Source organism: Delphinapterus leucas, chromosome 2 (assembly GCF_059928025.1).
Source record: "Delphinapterus leucas isolate spDelLeu-1000000601 "Yukka" chromosome 2, BTC_Dleu_Yukka2, whole genome shotgun sequence".
Classification (NCBI taxonomy): Eukaryota; Metazoa; Chordata; class Mammalia; order Artiodactyla; family Monodontidae; genus Delphinapterus; species Delphinapterus leucas.
The window spans coordinates 181,209,745-181,231,419 of NC_143130.1; the positions used below are offsets into that span (position 1 = coordinate 181,209,745).

At 58.0% G+C, this 21,675-nt stretch overlaps 2 gene segments (V, D, J or C); both read right to left on the reverse strand.

Moving 5' to 3' along the window:
- The window catches only part of LOC111171129 (immunoglobulin heavy constant epsilon-like), a 112,984-nt gene that overhangs the window by 6,244 nt on the left and 85,065 nt on the right, over positions 1–21,675 (reverse strand).
- Positions 11,398–20,259, reverse strand: LOC111171234 (immunoglobulin heavy constant gamma 4-like). The segment is given in 7 exon segments: positions 11,398–12,435; positions 12,993–13,126; positions 14,568–14,894; positions 14,979–15,308; positions 15,444–15,488; positions 15,821–16,114; positions 20,136–20,259. Coding segments are annotated over 7 exon segments (1,248 nt in total).

The following is a 21,675-nucleotide window of genomic DNA, read 5'->3' on the forward strand; positions in this document are numbered from 1 at the left end:
GAGAAACCACAAGGCAGGCAGAGCCCCACCGGGGAGCCTTCTGCCAGGTGGTGCCTGGCCCTGCGGCCTGTACGGTGTGAGTGTGTGGGGCTGGGGGCTTGGCCCAGCATCCCTGTGCTTCCTGCCCAGATGTGGGCGTTCAAGGCTGAGGCCTCGGGACCAGCCGGCCCCTCCCCCAGCTCTACCCCAGCACCCCAGGAGCCACTGGGCTGCCGGCGCAGGGGCAGGGAGGTAGGGGTGTGTGTCCCTCGGTGCTGGAGGAGACTCGCTCCTGCGCCTGCTCAGCTGCAGGAAGTTAGATGGGACCTGGCCAGACAGCCTGGGATAGATGGGCCTTTAGCCAAGGCAGTGTGAAGTCCCTCTGAGGCTGGGCCTCCGTGTAAGGGCCTGTGGGGTAGCCGGGGGCCAATGCTGGCTCCAGCCAGTGGATTGCTTGGAGGGAAGGCCAAGCTGCAGATGGTTTCTTTGACATTTCCTGACCAGGACACTAAATGGGTGGCAGCGCTAGCCTCCAGATCCCTCAGACTCAACCAGGGGCTCACTGCCCTCGGTACCCATGGTGGGGGCCAGGCCCCAGAGTTCTCCTGGACGGTGAGACCAGCTGACCCCCTTGTTGCCCTTGGTTGTGGCCCCAAACATGGGCCCAAAGATGCTTCAATCCCCCCTCCCCGGCTTCCTTCCCCCAGGCCAGGCCTGGCTCCACTGCTGTCCGCTCCCTCTTGGGGCTGGCCCACCACCACCCAGGCCTCCAGACGTCCTCCACCCCAGGGAGGCCCCGCTTCTCCAGCTCCGTGCCTGCCTTTCCAGCAACGATGCTGTCATTACACTCTCTGAAGTGTGCAGTGCGTTGTCTCCTAATTTAAATGCTCCCATTACTAATGAGCTGGAGTATCTCTTCAGAGACTTGGGAGACATTTGGACGTCTGTCTCTGATCTCATCCTGCTTTCTGAAGATTTTCTTGGCGATTTCCTGGGAATTTGCAAGGCAGTCATCTCTAGGGGCTTGCCCCTTGCTAGTTTTAACCTTGGGATAAACTTCTCCTGGTCAATGCCCTGGTTGCTAATGCTGCTTGTTGAGTCCTCCTTTAACAGAAATTCTTCATTTCCACGTGGCAGGTTCATCAGCTCTTTACCCTGCAGCTTGCACGTTTGGAGGCCGCCATGTGAGCTTCCTGCGGCTGCAGTCACAAAGGCCCACAAACTTAGTGGCTTAAAACCACAGAAATGGACTCTCACATTTTGGAAGGCAAGAAATCCAAAAACAAGGTGTTGGCAGTGCCAAGCTGCCCTGAAGGCTCCAGGGCAGGGTCCTTCCTGCCTCTTCCAGCCCCTGCTGGCTATTGACATCACTCCAATCCTTCCTCCATCTTCACATTGCCATCTGCCCTGTGTGTCATCTTCTCCTGTTATAAGTCACTTGACTTACAATGCTTCTGAAATCTAGTGTGATCTAATCCCAAGGTCCTTAACCTAATTACATTTTCAGAGACCCTATATCCAGACAAGGTCACATTCTGAAGCTCTGGGTGGACATACATCCCACCAGGCTGTTGCTGTTCCTGTGCTCCGCCAGTCTTGCTGGTCCATTTCCTTTCAGCTATATTTAAAGTTAGCCTTTCAGATGCAAGTGTTTGATCCCAGCAGGCTCTATCACCACTCACTGTGCATATGGTGTGGAGTAGAAACCCAGGTTGAAGTTCTCCACAGAAGAAGCCAGTTTCCCACCCATCTCAGAAGCTTTCCCGCTGCCTGAAGGCGCCACACTCATTGCAGTCCAAGTTCCTAGGAACGACCAGGCTGTTTCTGAGTGCTCTGCTATTCCTTGAGTCTGGTAGTCTGTGCATGAGTACCATCATTTTCAGTGATGGTTTTGTGTATGTGTTAACATTCAGGGGGACAGTCCCCCTGAAACCCCTCATCCTGTGCTTTTATTTTTCAAAATGGTCTAAGCTGTAAATGGATCTCACAAACAAACAAAGAAACGAACAAAACCAACCCAGCTGGAATTTTGGTTGGGAGTACACTGTATTTCTTATTCTGGGAGATAGATGACACTTTAATCTAACATGTCATTCCTTCCTTGACCAGTGTATCTCTCCAGCCATTCAGATTTCTTTTACGTCCTTGAATAGAGTTCAATTTTTTTCTCAGAGGTCTTGGGCGTTCTTTCCCAGGTTATTCCTCCCATTGCTGTGACTTGTGCCCGGCTTTCTGTTACATTTTCTAGTAGGTTTTTGCTGACATAGAGGAACACAGCTGCTTTTGGTAAGTTGGTCTTGCATGGAAATTGCCCCGATTTTCTTGTTAGTTCTAACAGTTTGTCTGCTGATTGTGTTGGCTTTTCCTTGGAAATGATCACATCATCTACAAATAATACCTCCTTCACATCTTTCCTTTCAATCTTAACAGCCCTGTTTCTTTTTCTTGTCACGTAGCATTGGCCAGGACCTCCAATAATCTATTAAATAAACATTTTCCAAACTGTTTTGACCACAATCCTTGTAAAAAAGGTGTCTTATATTATAATCTAATTCACATACACACATTATTTATATGTAACATATATTATGTATATTTATTTATGTAACTGAAACAAAATTTTCATGAAAATATTTACCCTTGTTATGTACAATGCATAGACTTTTTTTCTTTGTTTATTAAAAAGAGCTGGCTGTAACTGTCTGATTTGATTTCACAATCCACAAATAGTTAAGCACATATCTGAAAAGCACTGCAAAATAGTGTGACAGAAGTGACAGGCGTCCTTGCTGTGTCCCTAATCTTATGGGAACACCTCTTAAAGTTTGGCTATCGAGTGTGTTCACTGTAGCTTTATTCCTTCTTTCCTACATTCTTTTGGGTTAATAAGTACTTCTTAGTACTTATTAGTTAATACTTAGTACTTAGTAAGTACTTTAAGTACTTATTCCATTCTAACTTCTCTGGCGACTTCCCTGGTGGCTCAGTGGTTAAGAATCAGCCTGTCAATGCAGGGGACGTGGGTTCAATCCCTGGTCCGGGACGATCCCACATGCCACAGAGCAACTAAGCCCATGTGCCACAGCTACTGAGACTGCACTCTAGGGTCCATGCACCATAACTACTGAAGTCTGCTCACCTAGAGCCTGTGCTCCGCAACAAGAGAAGCCACCGCAATGAGACACCCGTGCACCACAATGAGGAGTAGACCCTGCTCGAGAAAACCCACACGTAGCAATGAAGAGAAGGCCCATGCGTAGCAACGAAGACCCAACACAGCCAAATATAAGTAAATAAATAAATGTATAAAAAAAAAAAGGAAACGAAAGAGGCATGACAACTGAAACAACGTGTGATCTAGGATTTCCTTTTTCTTTTCTTTCGTTTTTTTTTTTTTTTTGCGGTACGTGGGCCTGTCACTGTTGTGGCTTCTCCCGTTGCAGAGCACAGGCTCCGGACGCGCAGGCTCAGTGGCCGTGGCTCATGGGCCCAGCCACTCCGTGGCATGTGGGATCTTCCCGGACCAGGGCACAAACCTGTGTCCCCTGCATCAGCAGGTGGACTCTCAACCACTGGGAAGCCCTAGGATTTCCTTTTTAAAAAAAATTTCTCTGTCAACTTTTTATAAATTTATTTATTTTTGGCTGTGCTGGGTCTTCGTTTCTGTGTGAGGGCTTTCTCTAGTTGTGGCGAGCGGGGGCCACTCTTCATCGCGGTGCGCGGGCCTCTCACTGTAGCGGCCTCTCTTGGTGCGGAGCACAGGCTCCAGACGCGCAGGCCCAGTAGTTGTGGCTCACAGGCCCAATTGCCCCGTGGCATGTGGGATCTTCCCAGACCAGGTCTCGAACCCGTGTCCCCTTCATTGGCAGGCAGATTCTCAACCACTGCGTCACCAGGGAAGCCCCTCTGTCGACTTTTTAGATAAGCCTCTTTGCATATGGATTCAGTGAATATAATGTGCATCCTGAAGTCATCACAATGAACTTAGATTAAATAATTGACTACCTCACATAAGTCATTAGAGCCTTGAGAAAGTAGAGTTTCATTTATGAACTCATCTTTTGTGCTACTGTCATATATGTTGCATCTGTACCTATTATAAACCCCACAACACACTGTTAATAATTTTTACTTTAAACAATCGATTATCTTTTTAAGAAACTAAGAGAAAAAAGATTAGTTTTTGCACTTGCATATTTGCCATCTCTGATGCTCGCCTTTCCATCCTGTAAATCAGAGTTTCCGTTTGGTGTCATTTCCTTTCAGCACAAAGATTCTCTGTTAGCCTTTCCTTTACTGCAGGTCTCTTGGAAATGCACTCCCTCGGTTTTTGTGTATCTAAAAATGTCTATTACATATTCATTTTGGAGCGATATTTTCTCTGGATGTAGAATTCTGGGTTGAAACTCCCCCCTTCTATTGCTTCCTGGTCACCATTTTTTCCAATGAGAAGCCAGATGTAGTTTGTTCCCTGTATGTCTGTGTTCTTTCTCTGGCTGCTATCAAGACATCTCCTTTACCTTTGGTCTTCATCAGTTCGCACAATGTGTCTCAGCATGGCACATCATGTTGTATTTATGGTTAGGAACTGGCTGAGCTTCTTAAATCTGTAAATTGATATTTTCATCACATTGGGAAATTTTGCTTTTTATCTCTTCAAAGACTTTTTCTGCCCCATTCTATCTCTTGTCCCTTTCTGGGACTCCAAAATTTTACATATTTTCAAATGTTTCATAGTGCCTCATTGGACATTGAGTCTCTTTTCTTTTTTTTCAATATTTTTCTTTCTGTTCTTTGGATTGGATTAAAAGAACATTTTATTGATATATAAAATATATAGATATTATATATAATCTATATATTATATATAAATATATTTTACATACATAATACATTAGAATATCTATAATAAATATAGAATGTCTCTATATTGAAATGTAGTTTTCTGACCTTTCTTATGCCTTCTCCAATCTGCTGTTAAGCTCATCAAGTGACTTAAAAAACTCAGAATTGTACTTTCTAGTTCTAGAATTTTTATTTGGTTCTTGTAGATAGTTTAAAATTTTCTGTAGAGGTTATCTAGTCACTCATTATGAGCATATTTTCCTTTAAGATCTCTGAACATATTTATAATAGCTGCTTTAAAGTCCTTGTCATAATTGGGTCTGTGTCTGGGTCATCTTTGGATCATTCTCCATTGACTATTTTGTATTTTGACCATGGGTCACATTTTCTTATTTCTTTGCACATTTAGTAATTTTTGAATGTGCGCTGGGTGTGGTGGATGAAGTAGGATCCAGACTATGGATTTTGTACTCTTCCTCAGAGAAGTATTGATTTTTTTGTCAGGAGGCAGTCTGCTTGACTGGATTCCAAAATCTGTCTGCCATGGTATTATTTCTGTGGTTGGCAGTAGCTAACGTCTCCTCAGTTCTTTCAGCCTCCTGCTTGTGGTTTTTCCCCGGCCCTCTGGAGTTTCCCCTACACATGCACAGGTAAGGGGACAGTCAAGGATTTGAGCAGAGTGTACATACAGAATTTGGGGGTTCCCCTTCTGTGGCTCCCTCCTTTTATGGACATCTCCCCTTAATTTCCAGCTGCCCTTGCAATGTAGCCCTGCATCCCATGATCTGACCCCTCGAGCCAGTGTGACTGCTATTCTTGTTCATATTCTAGCTGCACCTGGTGCCTGGTAGGGGTACATCCTCAGAGAAATCTTTCAAGGGGATCATTTTCTCCAGTGTCTGCTTGCTTTCGGTCATTCCCCAGTGCCTTCAACTCCTCTTTTAAAACAGCTCCCCCCCACCCCCCAGGGCTTATAATTGCTATTTGTAAGGGATTAGTCTGGCCCAAGCTGCCTCACCTGTGGTGGAGTCAGAACTACTTTCTCTGATGTGGTTTTTCATTTTCATTTCCCTCGTAACCAGTCTGGTTCCTTTCAAATATTTGAGGGCTCTTTGGACATCTTTTGTGAAACATCTGTTCAATTCTCTTTACCACTTCTCTACCGAATTGTTTGATTTTTCTGATTGATTTGCAGGAGTTTGCTATATATTCTGGATCTGTTTCTGTGAGTTGTATATGTTAATAGGAGAAATTGTGAAAGACTTGGAAATGGACCAAAGGGTTACTTCTTGTGTCTTCGGTGGAAAGCAAGGCATTGTCTTGCACACCCTTCAAGGTTATCTGATTCTACGGGTTCTATGATTTTCATTATCTTTGAGCTACTTCACAACTCTGTAAGCCATGGATAATTGATGGCAATGCAAATTCTCTTGTTTTGGAACGACGATTGATTCTTCTCCGCCTCCCATGTATAAACTCACTTCAGTATCCTTGATTCAACTATATACATGTAGTACTTTGAATTCTACTTTGAAGTGGGTGTAAACCATTAATTGAGTTAAATAAAATTGTGAGATGTGTTCTTTATGTATCTGTGTGAGTGTCATCATTAGACCATGTTTTGAAACCTATCATGTCACTGACATCTGCTCCCACTTGGCCCAACGTATCCTGGGTCCAGAAGTTCTGTGGCCAGGAGGGCAGGAGACCAGGTGTTGACAAGCAGACCCGAGGCAGCCACGCCACTCCTCCAGGGCTCCGCTTCAGGGTGCTCCCCCCGGGGAGTTCACCCTGGCCCCGAGACTGGGCTGTTGCTTCTGTTGTAGGGCCTCATGCTCCAGCTTTCCATTCATAGCACTTATCATGATGGTCCGTACATCATTGTTTGTGGGATGATTTACTGGAGACCTGCTTTTGCCCTGCTCCCTACTGTCCTTGAGGCCAGAGGCCACATCTGTGTTATTCATCACGGGGTACTCAGTGTCCAGCGATGATGGCAGAGTTGCCATCGGGTGAGTAGTTGTCCGGTAGATAAATGGATGCACCTTCACAGGACTTCCAGGGCTTCTGTCTCTCCAAACATCTCCAGGCTGGAGGGATGTCCTCAGACAGCCTGTCCCCGAGGGCAGGAATCAGATGAGGAGGGTGTTGTCGAGTCTCTCTAAGAGGCAGTGTGGGCAGTGGAAAGAACATCAGAAGACATAGATGAAGCCCTGGCATCCTCCCCAGATGGAGGGTGTCCTCTCGGACAGGGGCTTCAATGGTAAGATTGTGACAGTGACCCCCGCCTCTTGGGGCATTGTGAGTACGAAAGGAGAGGAGGTCCCTGTGAGGGTCAGAGTCATAGACCCACTCAGCTGGGCCGTGTGTTCGGACATTAGTCCGGGCGTTGCTGTGAAGGTATTTTGTAGGTGCGGTTAACATCTACAGTCAGTGGGCTCCAAGTAAATGAGATGACCCTGCATGATGCGGGCGGGCCTCATCCAACCAGGGAAGGACTTAACAAAACTGAGACTTCCTGGAGAGGAAGGAATTCTGCCTCAAGACAGCAGCACCTACTCCCGCCTGAGCTTCCAGTCCGCTGGCCTGCCCCACAGATTTCAGAAGTGCCAGGCAGCCCCGCACAAACATGAGAGCCAGTTCCTTGCAAGAAATCTTGTCTCTATATGTCGATATATGTATGTCCTCTATATCCATGTCTATCTTTAGCTGAATTTTAGCTCTATCTATAGATGTACATATGTACATCTATAGCTATATCATATGTATGTATGTATTATCTATCATCTACCTATCTATATCTATCTGTCATCTATGTTCTATTGGTTCTGTTTCTCTTGAGGACCCTGACTAATAGTGTCTGAAAACCCTGTAAAAGTCAGGACACTGTGTGCACATCACATGTGGTTATTACATTTGTGCTTGTTGTTGAGTTTACTTCACTCAGTGGCATTTGATGGTGGCTGTATCAGCCAGATTTCACTAGGGTGCACTGTGACCACAGCCCCCAGGTGAACAGGCTGTGATGTCAGGGTCTATTTCTCTCTCGCTGCCGCGTTGGCTGCAGTTTGTCTGGGCTTCTCTGTTCTGGGATCCAGGACAAAGGAGCAGGTGCCTTCTGGGACTTGCCAACGTCAGGGCAGGGGGACGGAGCAGTGGTGGCCTGCACAGTGGACAGAAGCACAGAGGGTGGGCCGGGAGTGGTGGGGACGGTCATCGACGCACCCCCAGGATGAAGACGCACTTGGGGAGCCCAGAGCCAGCTGCCTGACAGCTGGTACGCCACCTCGTCCTGTGCACTGTGCCCTCCTGGGTCTGTCTGTATCACTGACGCTGCCGGCCTCTTGCCTGGCCTCGCTCTCCCCACGCCTGGCCGTGGGCAAGCTCTACAGCCCCCACTGGCCTCTCCCTGGGCCTGGCCCTCTGCAGCCTGCATTTGAAAAGACCCTAGGGGTGGCAGTGGGGGGTTGTCACCCAGCCCCAAGTCAGGCTGATGCTGTGACCAACTCCTCCACCTATGGCCCCCAGCCCCGGCCCCAGCCCCTGCCCACATCCGTGACGGGTGGGGCCGGGGCCGGGCAGGCCCTGGCTGTGACTTTGCAATGGTGATCCCAGCCTGGAGAGCAGCCTGACGGATCCACAGGGATGACAGCGAGACGGGTGCCCAGGCTGGTCCCTCCCTCGTGCTGCGGCTCAGCCACGTCTGGGGGTGCCCGTAAGAGCCTCTTTGGGGAGGCCAGGCTGCTCTCCCTGTGCCCTCCCCCACAGGCTGACTGTCCCTGTGACTCTGGGCGGGCCTGGTGACGTGGCAGCAGCAGTGCCAGGAGCCCGTGGACTGGGACAGAGCCCAGCAGAGTTCCACACGACCCCCAGCCCTGGCCTGGCCCATCCCCAGGCCCGCCCCATGCAAGCTGAGCACACGTGGGGGCTTCAGCAGCACGCGCGCGCCAGGGGTCTCACGTGCCTACGCCCCATGGTGGTGGGTACTTCCTGCATCTCACCAGCCCTGCCGCTGCTCTGCCGGCCCACCTCGGTCCTGGGGGTGGGGGGCACCTGGCCAGGGGTTTCCTGTCTCAGTTCGTCCGGCTGCTCCAACAAGTCACCACACACGTATGGAGGGCAGAGACTTGCCCTCACTGCTCTGGGGGCTTGAAGTCCAAGGCCACGGAGCCGGCAGATTCGGTGTCTGGTGAGGGCCGCTTCCTGGTTCACAGATGGCGTCTCCCTGTTGTGTCCTACCATAGAGAAGGACTGAAGCTCTATAGGGTCCCTACAGGGACACTAATCCCACTCACAAGGGATCACCCTGATGACCTCATCAACTCCCCAAAGCCCACCTCCTAATGGCATCATATTAGAGGCTTAGGGCTTCAATGTATGAATTTTGGGGGAGATATTCAGTCCATTGCATCGCCTTCTCTTCCCCTCCTCCACTCATACCAACCATTCTGTCTTGGACCCCACAGACACCACACCATGGACATCACACCACAGATGTCACAACGGGATTCAGAGTTCAGACTGACAATGTCTCCATTGGTGAGGGAGGAGTCTGGGACCAGGTGGCGGCCCAGGGGTGCAGGCGTGTGTGTGCGTGTGAAAGACACAGATGGAGGTGTGTGGTGGTGAGGTGAGACACTGACAGGTGTGTGCGGAGCTCATGGTCTGGGGGACTCTAGGGGTCAGGAGGCAGCGGGAGGCTGATCTCAGGCTCACACAGGGGCAGCCCGAGGGGCTCAAGGGCAGGCGTCGGCCACTGGGCTTCGGGGTGCTCGGGGGGCATGGAGAGGTGAGGGATGCCGTGTGGTGTGGCACTGCTGGGGGAGGAGGGTGGGAGCCCTGGGGCCCAGTGTGGGGCAGTTCTCCAGGGGCCCAGAGGCAGCCGTGCCAGGGACGGGGTTCAGCTAGGAGGCCGTGGGGCCGGCCCTCGTGTGACCACCCTGGCGTTCGTGCGGGGCGGGCCGGCTAGTGGCTGCTCATTGGTCTGGGGGATGGAAGCGAGGGGCAGGGCCCAGGGCTGGGCAGGCGGTGCTGCCCTCAGGCAACTTCAGCTTCTCGGTCACCTGTTTCGGGGGAGGGAAACGCAGGGTGTGGGCTGACCCCCAGGTCCGTCACCAGGAGCCCCCATGGAGCCCAGCAGGCAGACGGGGTCCTGTGCCGGCGTGCCCAGCGAGCCTGGCAGGGTCCCCGAGGGCCAGGTGTTCTCCCGGACACTGCTGTGCACCCCTCGGCCATCCTGTTTGCCGCCCCTCCCGGCCTCCCCGTTTGGTGCAGGGACCGCTGAGCGATGCAGTCCCTTCCTTGCATACCATTCTCTCTGTCTCTGCCTCTGTCTGTCTCTGTCCCCCCACAGGAAGCTGCACCGGCACATCGGACGGCCTTGGGGTGCAGCGTCCCTGCTGAGCAGACTCCGGCTGCCGGTCTGGGGGGCTGTCCTGCTAGTCCCCTTGCCCTGAAAGGCTGCAACAAACACAAGCGTGGCTTCCAGCAGCCCAAGGCCGTGTCCCCGGGATGAGCCAGCCCCCTGAAACGCCGGCCTGAGGGAGCCCAGCACGGCCAGCACCCGACCCAGACCCCGGCCCACTTTTTTGGAGCTTTTACTGAGAAGGGCCGACAGCTGTGGATCCTGACTCTGCCCTCTGGGGAGGGTTGTGTCTCCTCTGAGGTGGAATCACCAGGCGGGATGGGTCCCCGGTCTCCGTGAGGGCGGAGTCCTGACCCATCCCTGCCTCCTTGCCGGCTGGTGGGCACAGCGGCCTCATCGCCTCTGCATGGCCACCCTTCCTGGTCCCTCACCAGAGCCCCTGGAGCCCCACTCCTGCTTCTCCTGTGACACACTGGTCACCTCTGTGCAGCCAGCTGAGCTCGGTGCCACCCGACCCCCTCCCCTCCTGCGGTCCTTCTCACTGCCGTCTGTCCTGAGCGGTGAGCCAGGTCTGGCTCTGCTCCCCTTTGGCAGCCCCTCCCCACCGCTGCCCCTCCTGGCCTGGCGTCCTGGCGTCCCCCCGGTCCTCCTTTCTCGCACCCAGCTCGGCTGTTTTGGGCTGAATTGTGTCCCCAAATTCCAGCTTTGAAGCCCGGACCCCCAGGACCTCAGAATGTAACTGTATTTGGAGATGGGGTCTGTAAAGATGTGGTGATGTAAACTGGGGTCTCTAGGGTGGGTCCTAATCCAGTCTGACTGGCGTCCTTAAAAGAGGAGGACATTAGGACAGAGACACGCACAGAGGGACGACCACGTGAGGACACGGAGAAGACGGCGTCTACACGGCACGGAGACAGGCCTTGGGAGAAGCCAGCCCTGCACCTCCAGGATCTGGGATTCCAGCCTCCAGGGCGTCAGACAGTGATGTCTGTTGTCAAAGGCCCCCTGTGGTGTCTGTTACAGCCTCCTGTGGGGACACACCCAACACGTGCGACTTCCCCGTGGCTCCCCCAGGCCCCTGGCTCGCCCCTGCACCCACAGGCCAGGTGGGAACCCCAGGCTTGGGTGGTGGCATGGGGGAGACTGGCTGTGGATTTCACGAGGGTAGACGGCGTGTTAACCTAGGGAGACTTCTCAGCGAGCTAGGCGATTGTAAAGAACGCTTTATTGTCATTAACAAAATGAAGACACAGTGAAGAGCATCGATGGGCCCCACATTCAGAAAGGAGAAAAGCCTCCCGAGCTGCGATCATGTGGCCCTTCTTTCCAGTCCGGGAGCAGCTCCACCACATGCGCATGCTGACTGCGCTTTTCCGCAGAGACCGGAGAGTTGGTACCGGGCCCTGAGGCGGGGGCCCGGGGTCCGAGGCTGGCCCTACGCGGGTCGCGTCGCTCACCCCCACCCCGGTGCAGGCGGAGCTCCTGCTGTACGTGCCTCAGGCCTTTGGCTGCAGGATGGGCTGGCATGCCTTCTGCCCTCTTTTCCGGGAGCCCCTCCAGCTCAGCCCGCGGGGCACCAGGTCAACAGCGTGCTCCCCGGGAGGCCGGTCTGGCTGGACCTCACCACCTCCCGCGCTGGGACTCCTGCAGCGGCCTCGGGCCCAGGCCCTGCTCTGAGCAGCGTCCTCGGTGGAGGTGACCTGAGGGACTGTTAGCGGCACCTGCAGAAGCTCTCCTGCTGGCAGAGGCGGGCGGCTCCCCTCCAGCATCTCCCAGGGACCCTGTGTCTGGAGCCCGGCTGGGACAAGATGCAGGGGCCAGGCCCTGTGCAGAGGCCCAGATGCTGGCCTCCTCCTGTTCGAGGGGGACCCCCACGCCGACCCGGGCGTTCCTGGTGGTCCCTGGGGTCCCGGAGGTGTCCTGCGGGGACATCAGCTCAGGTTGGGCATCACCTGCGGTCCCCTCGGGTCTGTGAGTGGGGTGGGGGCAGGTTGTGGTGGCCACGAGGCCAGAGGCCGGGGGTGCAGGTGAGGGTGCTCATGAGCTCAGAGGCTGGCGAGGTCAGCGGGCGGAGGAGAGGCCTGGTGCAGGCTGAGCGGCACAGGGGGATAGACATGGTCCTATAGGTCAGGGGCAGCCCAGGATGCAGCCCGTAGTGAGCGCTAGGCACCCTGTCCGACCATGTTCCTGTAGTCGGGGACAATCGTCTGCTTCAGCTCCACCACCGACGAGAAGATCCACTTCACCTGAGGGGTGGCTAGGGTGAGCGCAGGCTGGAAACCACCCGGGCCGCCCCCCGCCCTGTCCCCATTCCCCGGGCCGACGGACAGCGAGGAGTTCCGGGGGGACAGGAGGTCATGATGGGGACAGTGTGTGAGCGTGAGGGACAGTGAGGGGACAGTGAGGGACAGTGAGGGCCCGTGAGGGCCCGTGAGGGAGAGTGTGGGAGAGTGAGGGCCCGTTAGGGACAGTGAGGGGACAGTGAGGAACAGTGAGGGATAGTGAGGGACAGTGAGGGGCCATGAGGGACAGTGAGGGACAGTGAGGGACAGTCAGGGAAGGTGAAGGGTCTGTGAGGGACCGTGAGGGACAGTGAGGGACCGTGAGGGACCGTGAGGGACCGTGAGGGACAGTGAGGGACAGTGAGGGACCGTGAGGGACAGTGAGGGGACAGTGAGGGATAGTGAAGGACAGTGAGGGTCTGTGAGGGGACAGTGAGGGGACTTGAGGGACAGTGAGGGGCCGGGGGCCAGGAGGAGACACAGTGGGGACAGCGAGGGCGCCGCGGGGCCGGCCCGCCCACCTTGAAGAGCGTCACGGTGGCGCTGTAGCACACGCTGAGCAGGAAGAGGGTGATGAAGATGGAGATGGTCGTCCACAGCCCGTCCAGCTCCCCGTCTTGGGCATCAGCACAGGTCTCCTCCTCTAGCAGCAGCTCTGCACAGGGAGGGTGGGGTCAGTGCTGTGCCTGCCCCCGGGGGCGGGGCTGGGCTCATGGGGCCTCGCAGCGCGGCTCCCAGTGTGGCGCGGTGGTGGCGGGATGCCCCGGGTGGGCCGGGCCGGAGGCACTTGAGGACAGCCGCTGAGCACCGGCCCCAGCCCCCCATTCCTCCAGCCTGGGCCCCTGTCTCGGCCTGGCCAGTGGGTCCTGCTCCCTCCCCTGTGCTGTGCGCTGAGCTGGGGCGCTTGCGGGGAGGGTGCCCGGACCCCCCGCAAGACAGTGGCTCAGGCCCCGGCCGCCTCTCCCGCTGGGGGCCAGACCCGGAGGGCGGGAGTGTCAGCAGAGCGCGTGGGCTGTCCCTGGCCCAGGGAAGGGGCAGCACAGCGCTGGTCTCTGTCCCATGGGCGTTGGAGGGTGGGGACCAGCCTGAGGTCTACGGTGAGGGCTCATGAGACCCAGCTCTGTGGTCGGGTGTGCGTCTGTGCGGCTGCCCTGTGGGAGGGCCCGTGTGCAAGGCCCACGTGTGTGCACGCGTGTGGGTGTTGTGGTGGGTGCACTGCACACGTGTGTACACAGGCAGGTGAGTGCACGTGGATGAAGGCGGTGGTGTGCCGGCTGGTGTGGCTCAGTGGGGGGCTTGTTTTCAATGGCTCTGGGCTCAGTGTCCGTGGGTGCGTATGGAGGGTCCCTCCCTGGGCACTCAGGGCTGCTTGCCTCTGCCCCTTGTGGGCACAGGGATGAGTGTCCCCACGAGTGCACAGGCCTGCCCCTGGCAGGGACAAGCAGGGCAGAGCCACCTGGCCTGAGGGGCGGGTCCTGATATCCTGTGCCCGACAGTGCAGCAGGGCCGTCCCCCCAACCTGGGTCGCGTGTGGCCCCCGTGAGGGCAGAGAGCCGGCACGCGGACTCTGGAGCCGGGGACAGGAATGTGGGGACGAGGACGGCCAGTGTCCCACTGCTTGGGCTGGAACAGGGGCGGGAAGAAGTGGGTACTCATTCTCCTGAGGGTCTCTGGTGGGCTTCTCCCATTCCGGGCACACACTCCAGCCCCAGCAGCTGCCGGGTGGAGGGCGGCCGGAGCAGCTGTCCCCTCCGGGAGAGGCCCTCCCCGGCCTCGGGCAGCCCCCAAGCGGCCTGCGCAGACCCACACACTCTGGGTCCGGCCCTGAAGGGGGTCAGCTCTCCCGCACTGGTGGTGACAAACTGTGAGCCAGAGCTGGGTCCGCCCCTGCCCCATGCAGGCCCGGTGTGCCCCAGGGCTCTGCTCGGAAAGAACCATGACAGCATTGCGGGGTCCCAGGGCGGCGCTGGGTGCTTTATTTCATGGTGCCCGGGAGGAATGTACACAGGGCTGGGGCTCAGGCGCCCTCGCTGGACCCTGAGAGCCCATGGGGCGGGAGGGCTCACTGGGGCAGCACTGCCGTGCGGCTCATTTACCCGAAGACTGGGTGATGGTCTTCTGTGCGTTGTGATTGCGTAGAGCCTCGTGCAAAACCACACACGTGTAGGTGTCTCCCCGCTGCCAGCTCTTCTTGTCCACCCTGAGCTTGCTGTACAGGAAGAAGGAACCGTCGGCATCCAGCTGGGGTGGGGTCGTGCCATAGTTGCCCTGTGGCTCCGGCTGCCCGTTTCTCTGCCACTCCACGTCGATGTCGCCCGGGTAGAAGTCGATGACCATGCAGGTTATGCTGACGCTGACCGAGCTCTTGGCCAGCTCTTCCTGTGCTGGGGCCAGTACGTACACCTGCGGCTCCCGGGGCTGCCCTGTGGGGAGAGGTATGGCTGTTAGCACGATGGTCACTGCTCTTGGCCCCCAGGGACCCTCCTGCGCCCGTCCACCTGACCCACCTTTGGCCTTGGAGATGGTCCTCACGATGGTGGCCGGGAGGCCTTTGTTGTTGACCTTGCACTTGAACTCCTTTCCCTTCAGCCAGTCCTGGTGCTGGATGGGCAGGGCGCTGACCACACGGTAGGTGCTGTTGAACTGCTCCTCCCTTGGCTTTGTCTTCGCCGTGCTCACCTCTACATCGTCCACATACCAGGAGAACTGGACATCGGGGTCCTCCTTGCTCACATCCACCACCATGCAGGAGACTTCCGGTTTTCGGGACATTGTGAGGATGTCCCTGGGTTTCGGGGGGAAGATGAAGACGGACGGTCCTCCTGGGAGCTCAGAGGCTGGTCGGGGAGACATGGTGGGGGGTCAGCCCCTGGGTGGACCTCCTCTTGGGCACCCATCCATCCCTCCCCCCCAGTGCCACGGCTGGTCAAGGTCCACCTCCAAGGGGTGGAGGGTGAGGCCGGCTGACTTACGTGGACATTTGGGACACCTGGAACAGGGCTTTGGGCCGTTGATTTCTGCAGAGAACAGACTGGAGGTTACCGGGGTTGGGGACGGCCCAGGGCTGGGCTTAGGGCAGGGACAGGTTTTGGCAGGTGAGACCTGTGCCCACCTCTGTGGCCCCAGGGGCTGGGGGAGGCGTCCAGCCTGTGCCCACCCTGGACCTGGTGGAAATGCCCAGAGGACCCCCTCCCTGAGCCTGGGAGGCCTTCAGGTGAGGGAGAGAGACAGGCCTCCCGTGACACCCTGGGCGGGATTCACCATCCCTGGTGTGCGGTCCGTTCAGGTGGGAGGGCTGACTCCGGGCCTGTCTTGTAGTGGGCACCCTCCCTGCGGCCCGTCCTCTCACCAATGCGCTTGTCCACCGTGGTGCTGCTGGCCGGGTGGGCTACATTGCAGGTGAAGGTCTTGCCGGACGAGGTGCTGGCAGGCACGGTCACAGTGCTGCTGAGAGAGTACAGCCCCGAGGACCCTCGGACGGATGGGAAGGTGTGCACGCCGCCGGGTAGGATGCCCGAGTTCCAGGTCACAGTTGCTGGCTCAGAGAAGTAGCGCGAGACCAGGCAGCCCACGACCACTGTGTCTCTAGGTGTGTCCCCACAGCTGGGAGGCAGAGCGTAGACTTCCGGGGCCGTGGCGGAAGCTGTGAGAGAGGAGGCCGTGTGACTGCCAGGGCCTCACCCCTGCGACGGTCCGGGCAGGGCATCAGGTGTCCAGGCCTGGGGCACCATTGAGCCCAGAGACTATGTGCTTCCAGAGAGTCCGAAGAGAAGCGGCCTGGCATGGCCTCTGCCACTGCGGTTCTCCGCCTTCGCAGCTGCGGGTCCTGGACTCCGCAGCCCAGTCAGGGCTGGGTGACCACCGGGATTAAAGCCCCCGGGGCCCCAGCCCTCCTGTGGGTGTCTGGCCTGATCAGGCCCTCGGTCTGAGCCCTGACCAGTGGCTACTGCTCCCTGAGCCCACTGCCCTGCTCTGCTCCTGTCCCCTTGTCCTGGCCTGCTCTTTGCCACCCAGGGCCCCTGTGTTCTGGATCACTCTGCCCATTGGCATCCCCGGGAGCCTTGCACTGCCCCTCACCATTTTCTCCTGCAGGGTGCTAGCACCCCAAGCAGCATTCCCCAGCCGGACCTGTCCCATCTGCACCTGGTCTGATCAGCCCAGACCTGCAGCCCCTTCGGAGCCCTGAAAGGGCCCCTCCTATGCCCTCAGCCAGATCCACTGCCCTGTCAACCCCACCTCGCTTTGGCACGTCGTACCCTCCTGTCTCAAGCCCCGACAGGCGCCTGGAAAACTGGGGACCTTGGGCCCATGAATTGCAGCCCATCAGGTCCCCGCAGTCATGCCACTGCCCCTTCAGCCTCAGAGACCTTCCCTCCCATGATCCTCTCTCCACCCGGCCTTGCCATCCGCCTGGCCCCTCCCACCAGACCAAAGCACCTTTAGCTCAGGCCCTTGTCCCCTGACCCCAGGGCTCGTGGGCAGCCCCTGCCCTCACAGCCCCCTGCTGCCCTGCACAACCCCGCCTGCTCCCCTGAGTTCTTGGGGTAGCCCCCTGCACCCGGCCTTACCAGCCCCCTGAGCCCCAGCGGAAAGGCTGCTCTCCTTTCTCAGGGCACTCAGGTTCCCCTCATCTAGATGCTCCCTCACCTGCCTCCACCCCTCATCCTGGCCCCTCAGCTGAGCCCGGGCTTCCTGTCCATCGAGTGTCCAGCCTCTGCCCATCTGAGCTCCGGTTCACCGTCTCAGGCCTGAGTCGTCCCTGCCCTTGTGCCCCTTCTCTCCTGCCCTGGGCCCTCCGCACACCCCAGGGGGGCCCCCAGCCCGCTCTCCTGTAGGACTCCCTGCTCTGCCCCCACTGCCAGCTGCCCTGCGTCCTGCCCTCCCAGCCCCCTAGGCTCAGGTCTCTGGGCTCAGCTCAGGGATGCTGTATCCTCAAGTCATCTGCTCAGCTGGCGTCAGACTGCCTACTGTCCCTGGAGTGCTGGACCCACAGCACCAACGGTCCCTGCACCCTATGACACTTGCCTACTCACCTGCTCACCCCAGTACCTGGTCTGCTGAGGTCCTGGGCAGGTCCCTGTCCTCCCAAACCCCTGCTCACCTGCACAAGCTCTCCCTGCTCCCCAAAGCTCCCAGGGCAGTCCCATCCCCTCCCAGGCTCCTGTTCACCTGCACAAGGCGTACCTGCTACCCCAAAGCTCCTGGGGCAGCCCCTTACCCTTCCACCCACCATGCTCAGCTGCAGAAACTCTACCTGCTCCCTCATGCTCCCGGGCAGCCCCTGCCCACCCAGTCCCAGGCTCAGCTACGCTAGCTCTACCTGCTCCCCCAAAGATCCCAGGCAGCCCCCTGCCATCCCGGATCCGGGCTCACCTGCAGAAGCTCTCCCTGCTCCCCCAAAACTCATGGGCAGCCCCCTGACCTCCCAGACCCAGGCTCACCTGCATTAGCGCTACCTGCTCCACCAAGGCTCCTGGGAAGCCCCTTACACTCCCAGCCCCGTGTTCACCTGCAGAAGCTCTACCTGCTCCCCTAAAGCTCCAAGGCAGCACCCTGCCCTCCCAGCCCCGGGCTCACCTGCACAAGCTCTACCTGCTCCCCAGAACCCCTGAGGCAGCCCCTGGCGCCCTGTCCTCCAGCCCCAGGCTCACCTACACTACCTCGACCTGCTCCCCCAAAGCTCCCAGGCAACCCCCTGCCCTCCCAGCCCCAGGATCACCTACACTAGCTCTACCTGCTCCTCCAAAGCTCCGAGGCAGCCCCCTGCCCTCACAGGCCCAGGCTCACCTACACTAGCTCTACCTGCTCCCCCAAAGCGCCCAGGCAGCCCCCTGCGCTCCCAGCCCCAAGCTCACCCGCACAAGCTCTACCTGCTACCCCAAAGCTCCTAGGAAGCCCCTGCTCTCCAAGACCCAGGCTCACCTGCACAAGCTCTACCTGCTCCCCCAACGTTCCCAGGGAGCCCCCAGCCCTCCCAGCCCCAGGCTCACCTGCACAAGCTTTACCTGCTCCCCGAAAGCTCCCGGGCAGCCCCCTGTCCTCCCAGTCCCAGGCTCACATACACTAACTCTACCTGCTCCCCCAAAGCTCCCAGGCAGGGCCCTGCCCTCCCAGTCCCAGGCTCACCTACACTAGCTCTACCTGCTCCGCCAAAGCTCCCAGGCAGCCCCCTGCCCTCCCAGGCCCAGGCTCAACTACACTAGCTCTACCTGCTCCACTAAAGCTCCCAGTCAGTCCCCTGCCCTCCCAGGTCCAGATTCACCTACACTAGCTCTACCTGCTCCACTAAAGCTCCCAGGCAGCCCCCTGCCCTCTCAGCCCCAGGCTCACCTACACTAGCTCTACCTACTCCCCGAAAGTTCCCAGGCGGCCCCCTGCCCTCCCAGCCCCAGGCTCACCTGCACAAGCTCTACCTGCTCCCCCAAAAGCTCCCAGGCAGCCCCCTGACCCCCCAGTCCCAGGGTCACTTACACTAGCTCTACCTGCTCCCTGAAAGCTCCCAGGCAGCCCCCTGCCCTCCCAGTCCCAGGCTCACCTGCACTAGCTCTACCTGCTCGCCCAAATCTCCCAGGCAGCCCCCTGCCCTCCCAGCCCCAGGCTCACCTACACTACCTCTACCTGCTCCCCTAAAGCTCCCAGGCAGCCCCCTGCCCTCCCAGCCCCCTGCTTACCTGCTGCCTCCCTGCCACTTGTCCCTGGAGCTCTGGCCCTCAGCACCCCTGCCACTCTGGCCCACCCCCGAGCCCTCACCCTAGTGCAGCTTCCCTCCTGCCTCCTTTCGTTTCCGGGGCTGAGCTCTGTTCCCTGGAGTCGCTAGGTGCCCACCCTGTCTCCGACCCCTCTCCCCTGGCAGAGCCCCTGTCGCACCGTGGGCCCCTCCCAGAGGAGCTCCTGGCCTTCCGAGCTTTACCCTCTTTCTCCCACCACCCCGGCATCCTGCTCTGGTCGTTTCTCCCTCCAGTTGCCGAGTCACCTGCCCTCTGCCTCCCCGCTCCCGGCCCTCCAGGCCCTGCTCCCGGCCCTCAGGCCCTGGCTCCCCCGCCCCTTGTGTAGCCTGTTCAGCTGCGTGCTCAGCCCCTCCCCTGTGCGGCCAGCTCGGGGCACACAGGAGCCCAGGCCAGCCCTGCCTGCTGTGCTCCCGGCGCTCCCGCTGTCCTGGGTCCCGGCCCCAGCCCAGAGCCCACCGCCACCCCGCCTGCCACTGCCCTGGGACTCAAGCCGGCCCCACTGTCCTGGACTGGACCCTCAGCCCCCCGCCATGGGGGGGGGACTTTCCTTCCCCTGTGCTAGCCAGCATCCTCCCTCTGTCCTCGCTCAGACCCACCTGTCCATCCTGGCCTCGTCCTCAGCCCCAGCCCAGCCCTGTGCCTGCAGCACATCTGGCTGAGCGAAGCCCTGAGGCTCCCGTCCCCCAGCCCATCACGGTCCTCGAAGGCCAAGCAGCCCCACCGAGCTCTGCCGCCCCTGGGTTTCCAGCCCTGTTGGTGTGGACACGCCCCTGCCTGGGCTCCCTAGTCCCTGCCCTGGGCAGCACGTGAGCCCTGGGCGGCCCGCCTTCCCCGTGCCCGCTGGGCTGCTCCCGCCACTCTGTGGGTCCCCGAGGCCAGCCTTCCCTCCGTGGCTCCATTCCACTGCCTGCCCTGGTCCTCTCAGACCCCACTCACCAAGGCTTGGGGTGCTGGCCTCGCTCCCCTGCATCCCAGGGCTCCACGCCCCCTCCCTGCTCTGGCCCCAGGCACATGTGGCTCTTCAGGGCTGTGCTCTGTGTCTGCAGCCCTGCTTCCTAGGACTGGTAACCAGTTCCTGGAAGTGTGAACTCCTTGCCCACAACCCTGCAAATATTAAGAAGTGGATTGAAACCGTGTAGCACGACTTGCTTCCTGAAGTTCCCTTTTCTTCTGGGTGGTTTCTGTCTCAGAGGGCCTGGGGGAGTCCAGATGCAGCCGGGGTGTCTCTTGTGGGTGTGTGGGGTGTGGTGAGCGGTGCCCTTGGACCCAGGGGACAGAGTGCGCACCCCAGCTGTCACGGCTTTCCACCTTCTGCAGGGATTATGCCTGGTTTGCCCACCATAGCCCGGGTACCGGGTCCCTCGCTTGAGCCCTCTGGGTGTCCCTACCCTGGTGGGCACCTCTCCTGACCCTGGAGAGTGTGTGGTTGGGTGCAGCCTGCATCCCAGCCCCTGCCTCGTCCTGCCTACCTGCCGGGGTGACCTCCCCTCCAGACCTCTGTCTTCCACCTCTTCCCTCCTCCTCTCCGTGGCTCCATCCGTGGCCTTGATATCTGACCAAAGGCCAGTGTAACGTGCACGGTCAGCGGGCAGTTGTTATTCCGGCCACAGCTGTCCCCCGGGGGACAGAGTTCATGATGGTCACTGGGGCCCGAAAATGGCTCTCTAGGTGAGAGAGAGCGTGCAGCCTGTCCACTGCTGTGTGTGGGCTGAGACTGGTCATCCCATCTTTGGGGGACACTGACCCTCATACCCTGTGGGCGCCCCCTGGGCTGTCCCGTACCTTAAGCATTAGGTCTGGGATTGGGGATCCCGAGAGACACTGTAGCCTCCAACCCAGAAGTGCCATGGGTGGAGGACTTGTTCTCAGAGAGACAGCAGTGAGCAGTCCTGAAGTGGGATCTTAGTGCCCTGCCCAGGAATTGAACCCGGGTATCCTGGATGAAAACCAGGAATCCTAGCTGCTAGACCACCAGGGGCCAGAGGCTAGAAGGTAAGTTGTCCTGGCTCTTGCCCTGTTTGAAAGCAAGAATGTTTCAAGGAGGCAAAAACTAAAAAGCAGGTATAAAGTCTCTTATTAGAAGCACAGCACAACATGTGGGCTAGAGAAGTAGCTTATTGAAGACAGGAGGAGGCAGAAATACTCACCTGGAGAGAGAGGGTGTGGGCGTTCTCCCTGATGAGAAGTGAAGGGGTGCTCGGCTCGTCTGTACAGCACGGCTCTCCCGGATCTCTGATCGCTCAGCTCGTCTGTACAGCGCGGCTCTCCCGGATCTCTGTCTTCCTCTGGCCCATTACCTCGCCTCTTTACCCACATCTGACCTGCCCTAGGGCCCTCCTGACAAGTGTGTATCTTTTTGACAAGAAAGATTCCAACGCGGGCTTCCCTGGTGGTGCAGTGGTTGAGAGTCCGCCTGCCGATGCAGGGGACACGGGTTCGTGCCCTGGTCTGGGAAGATCCCACATGCCGCGGAGCG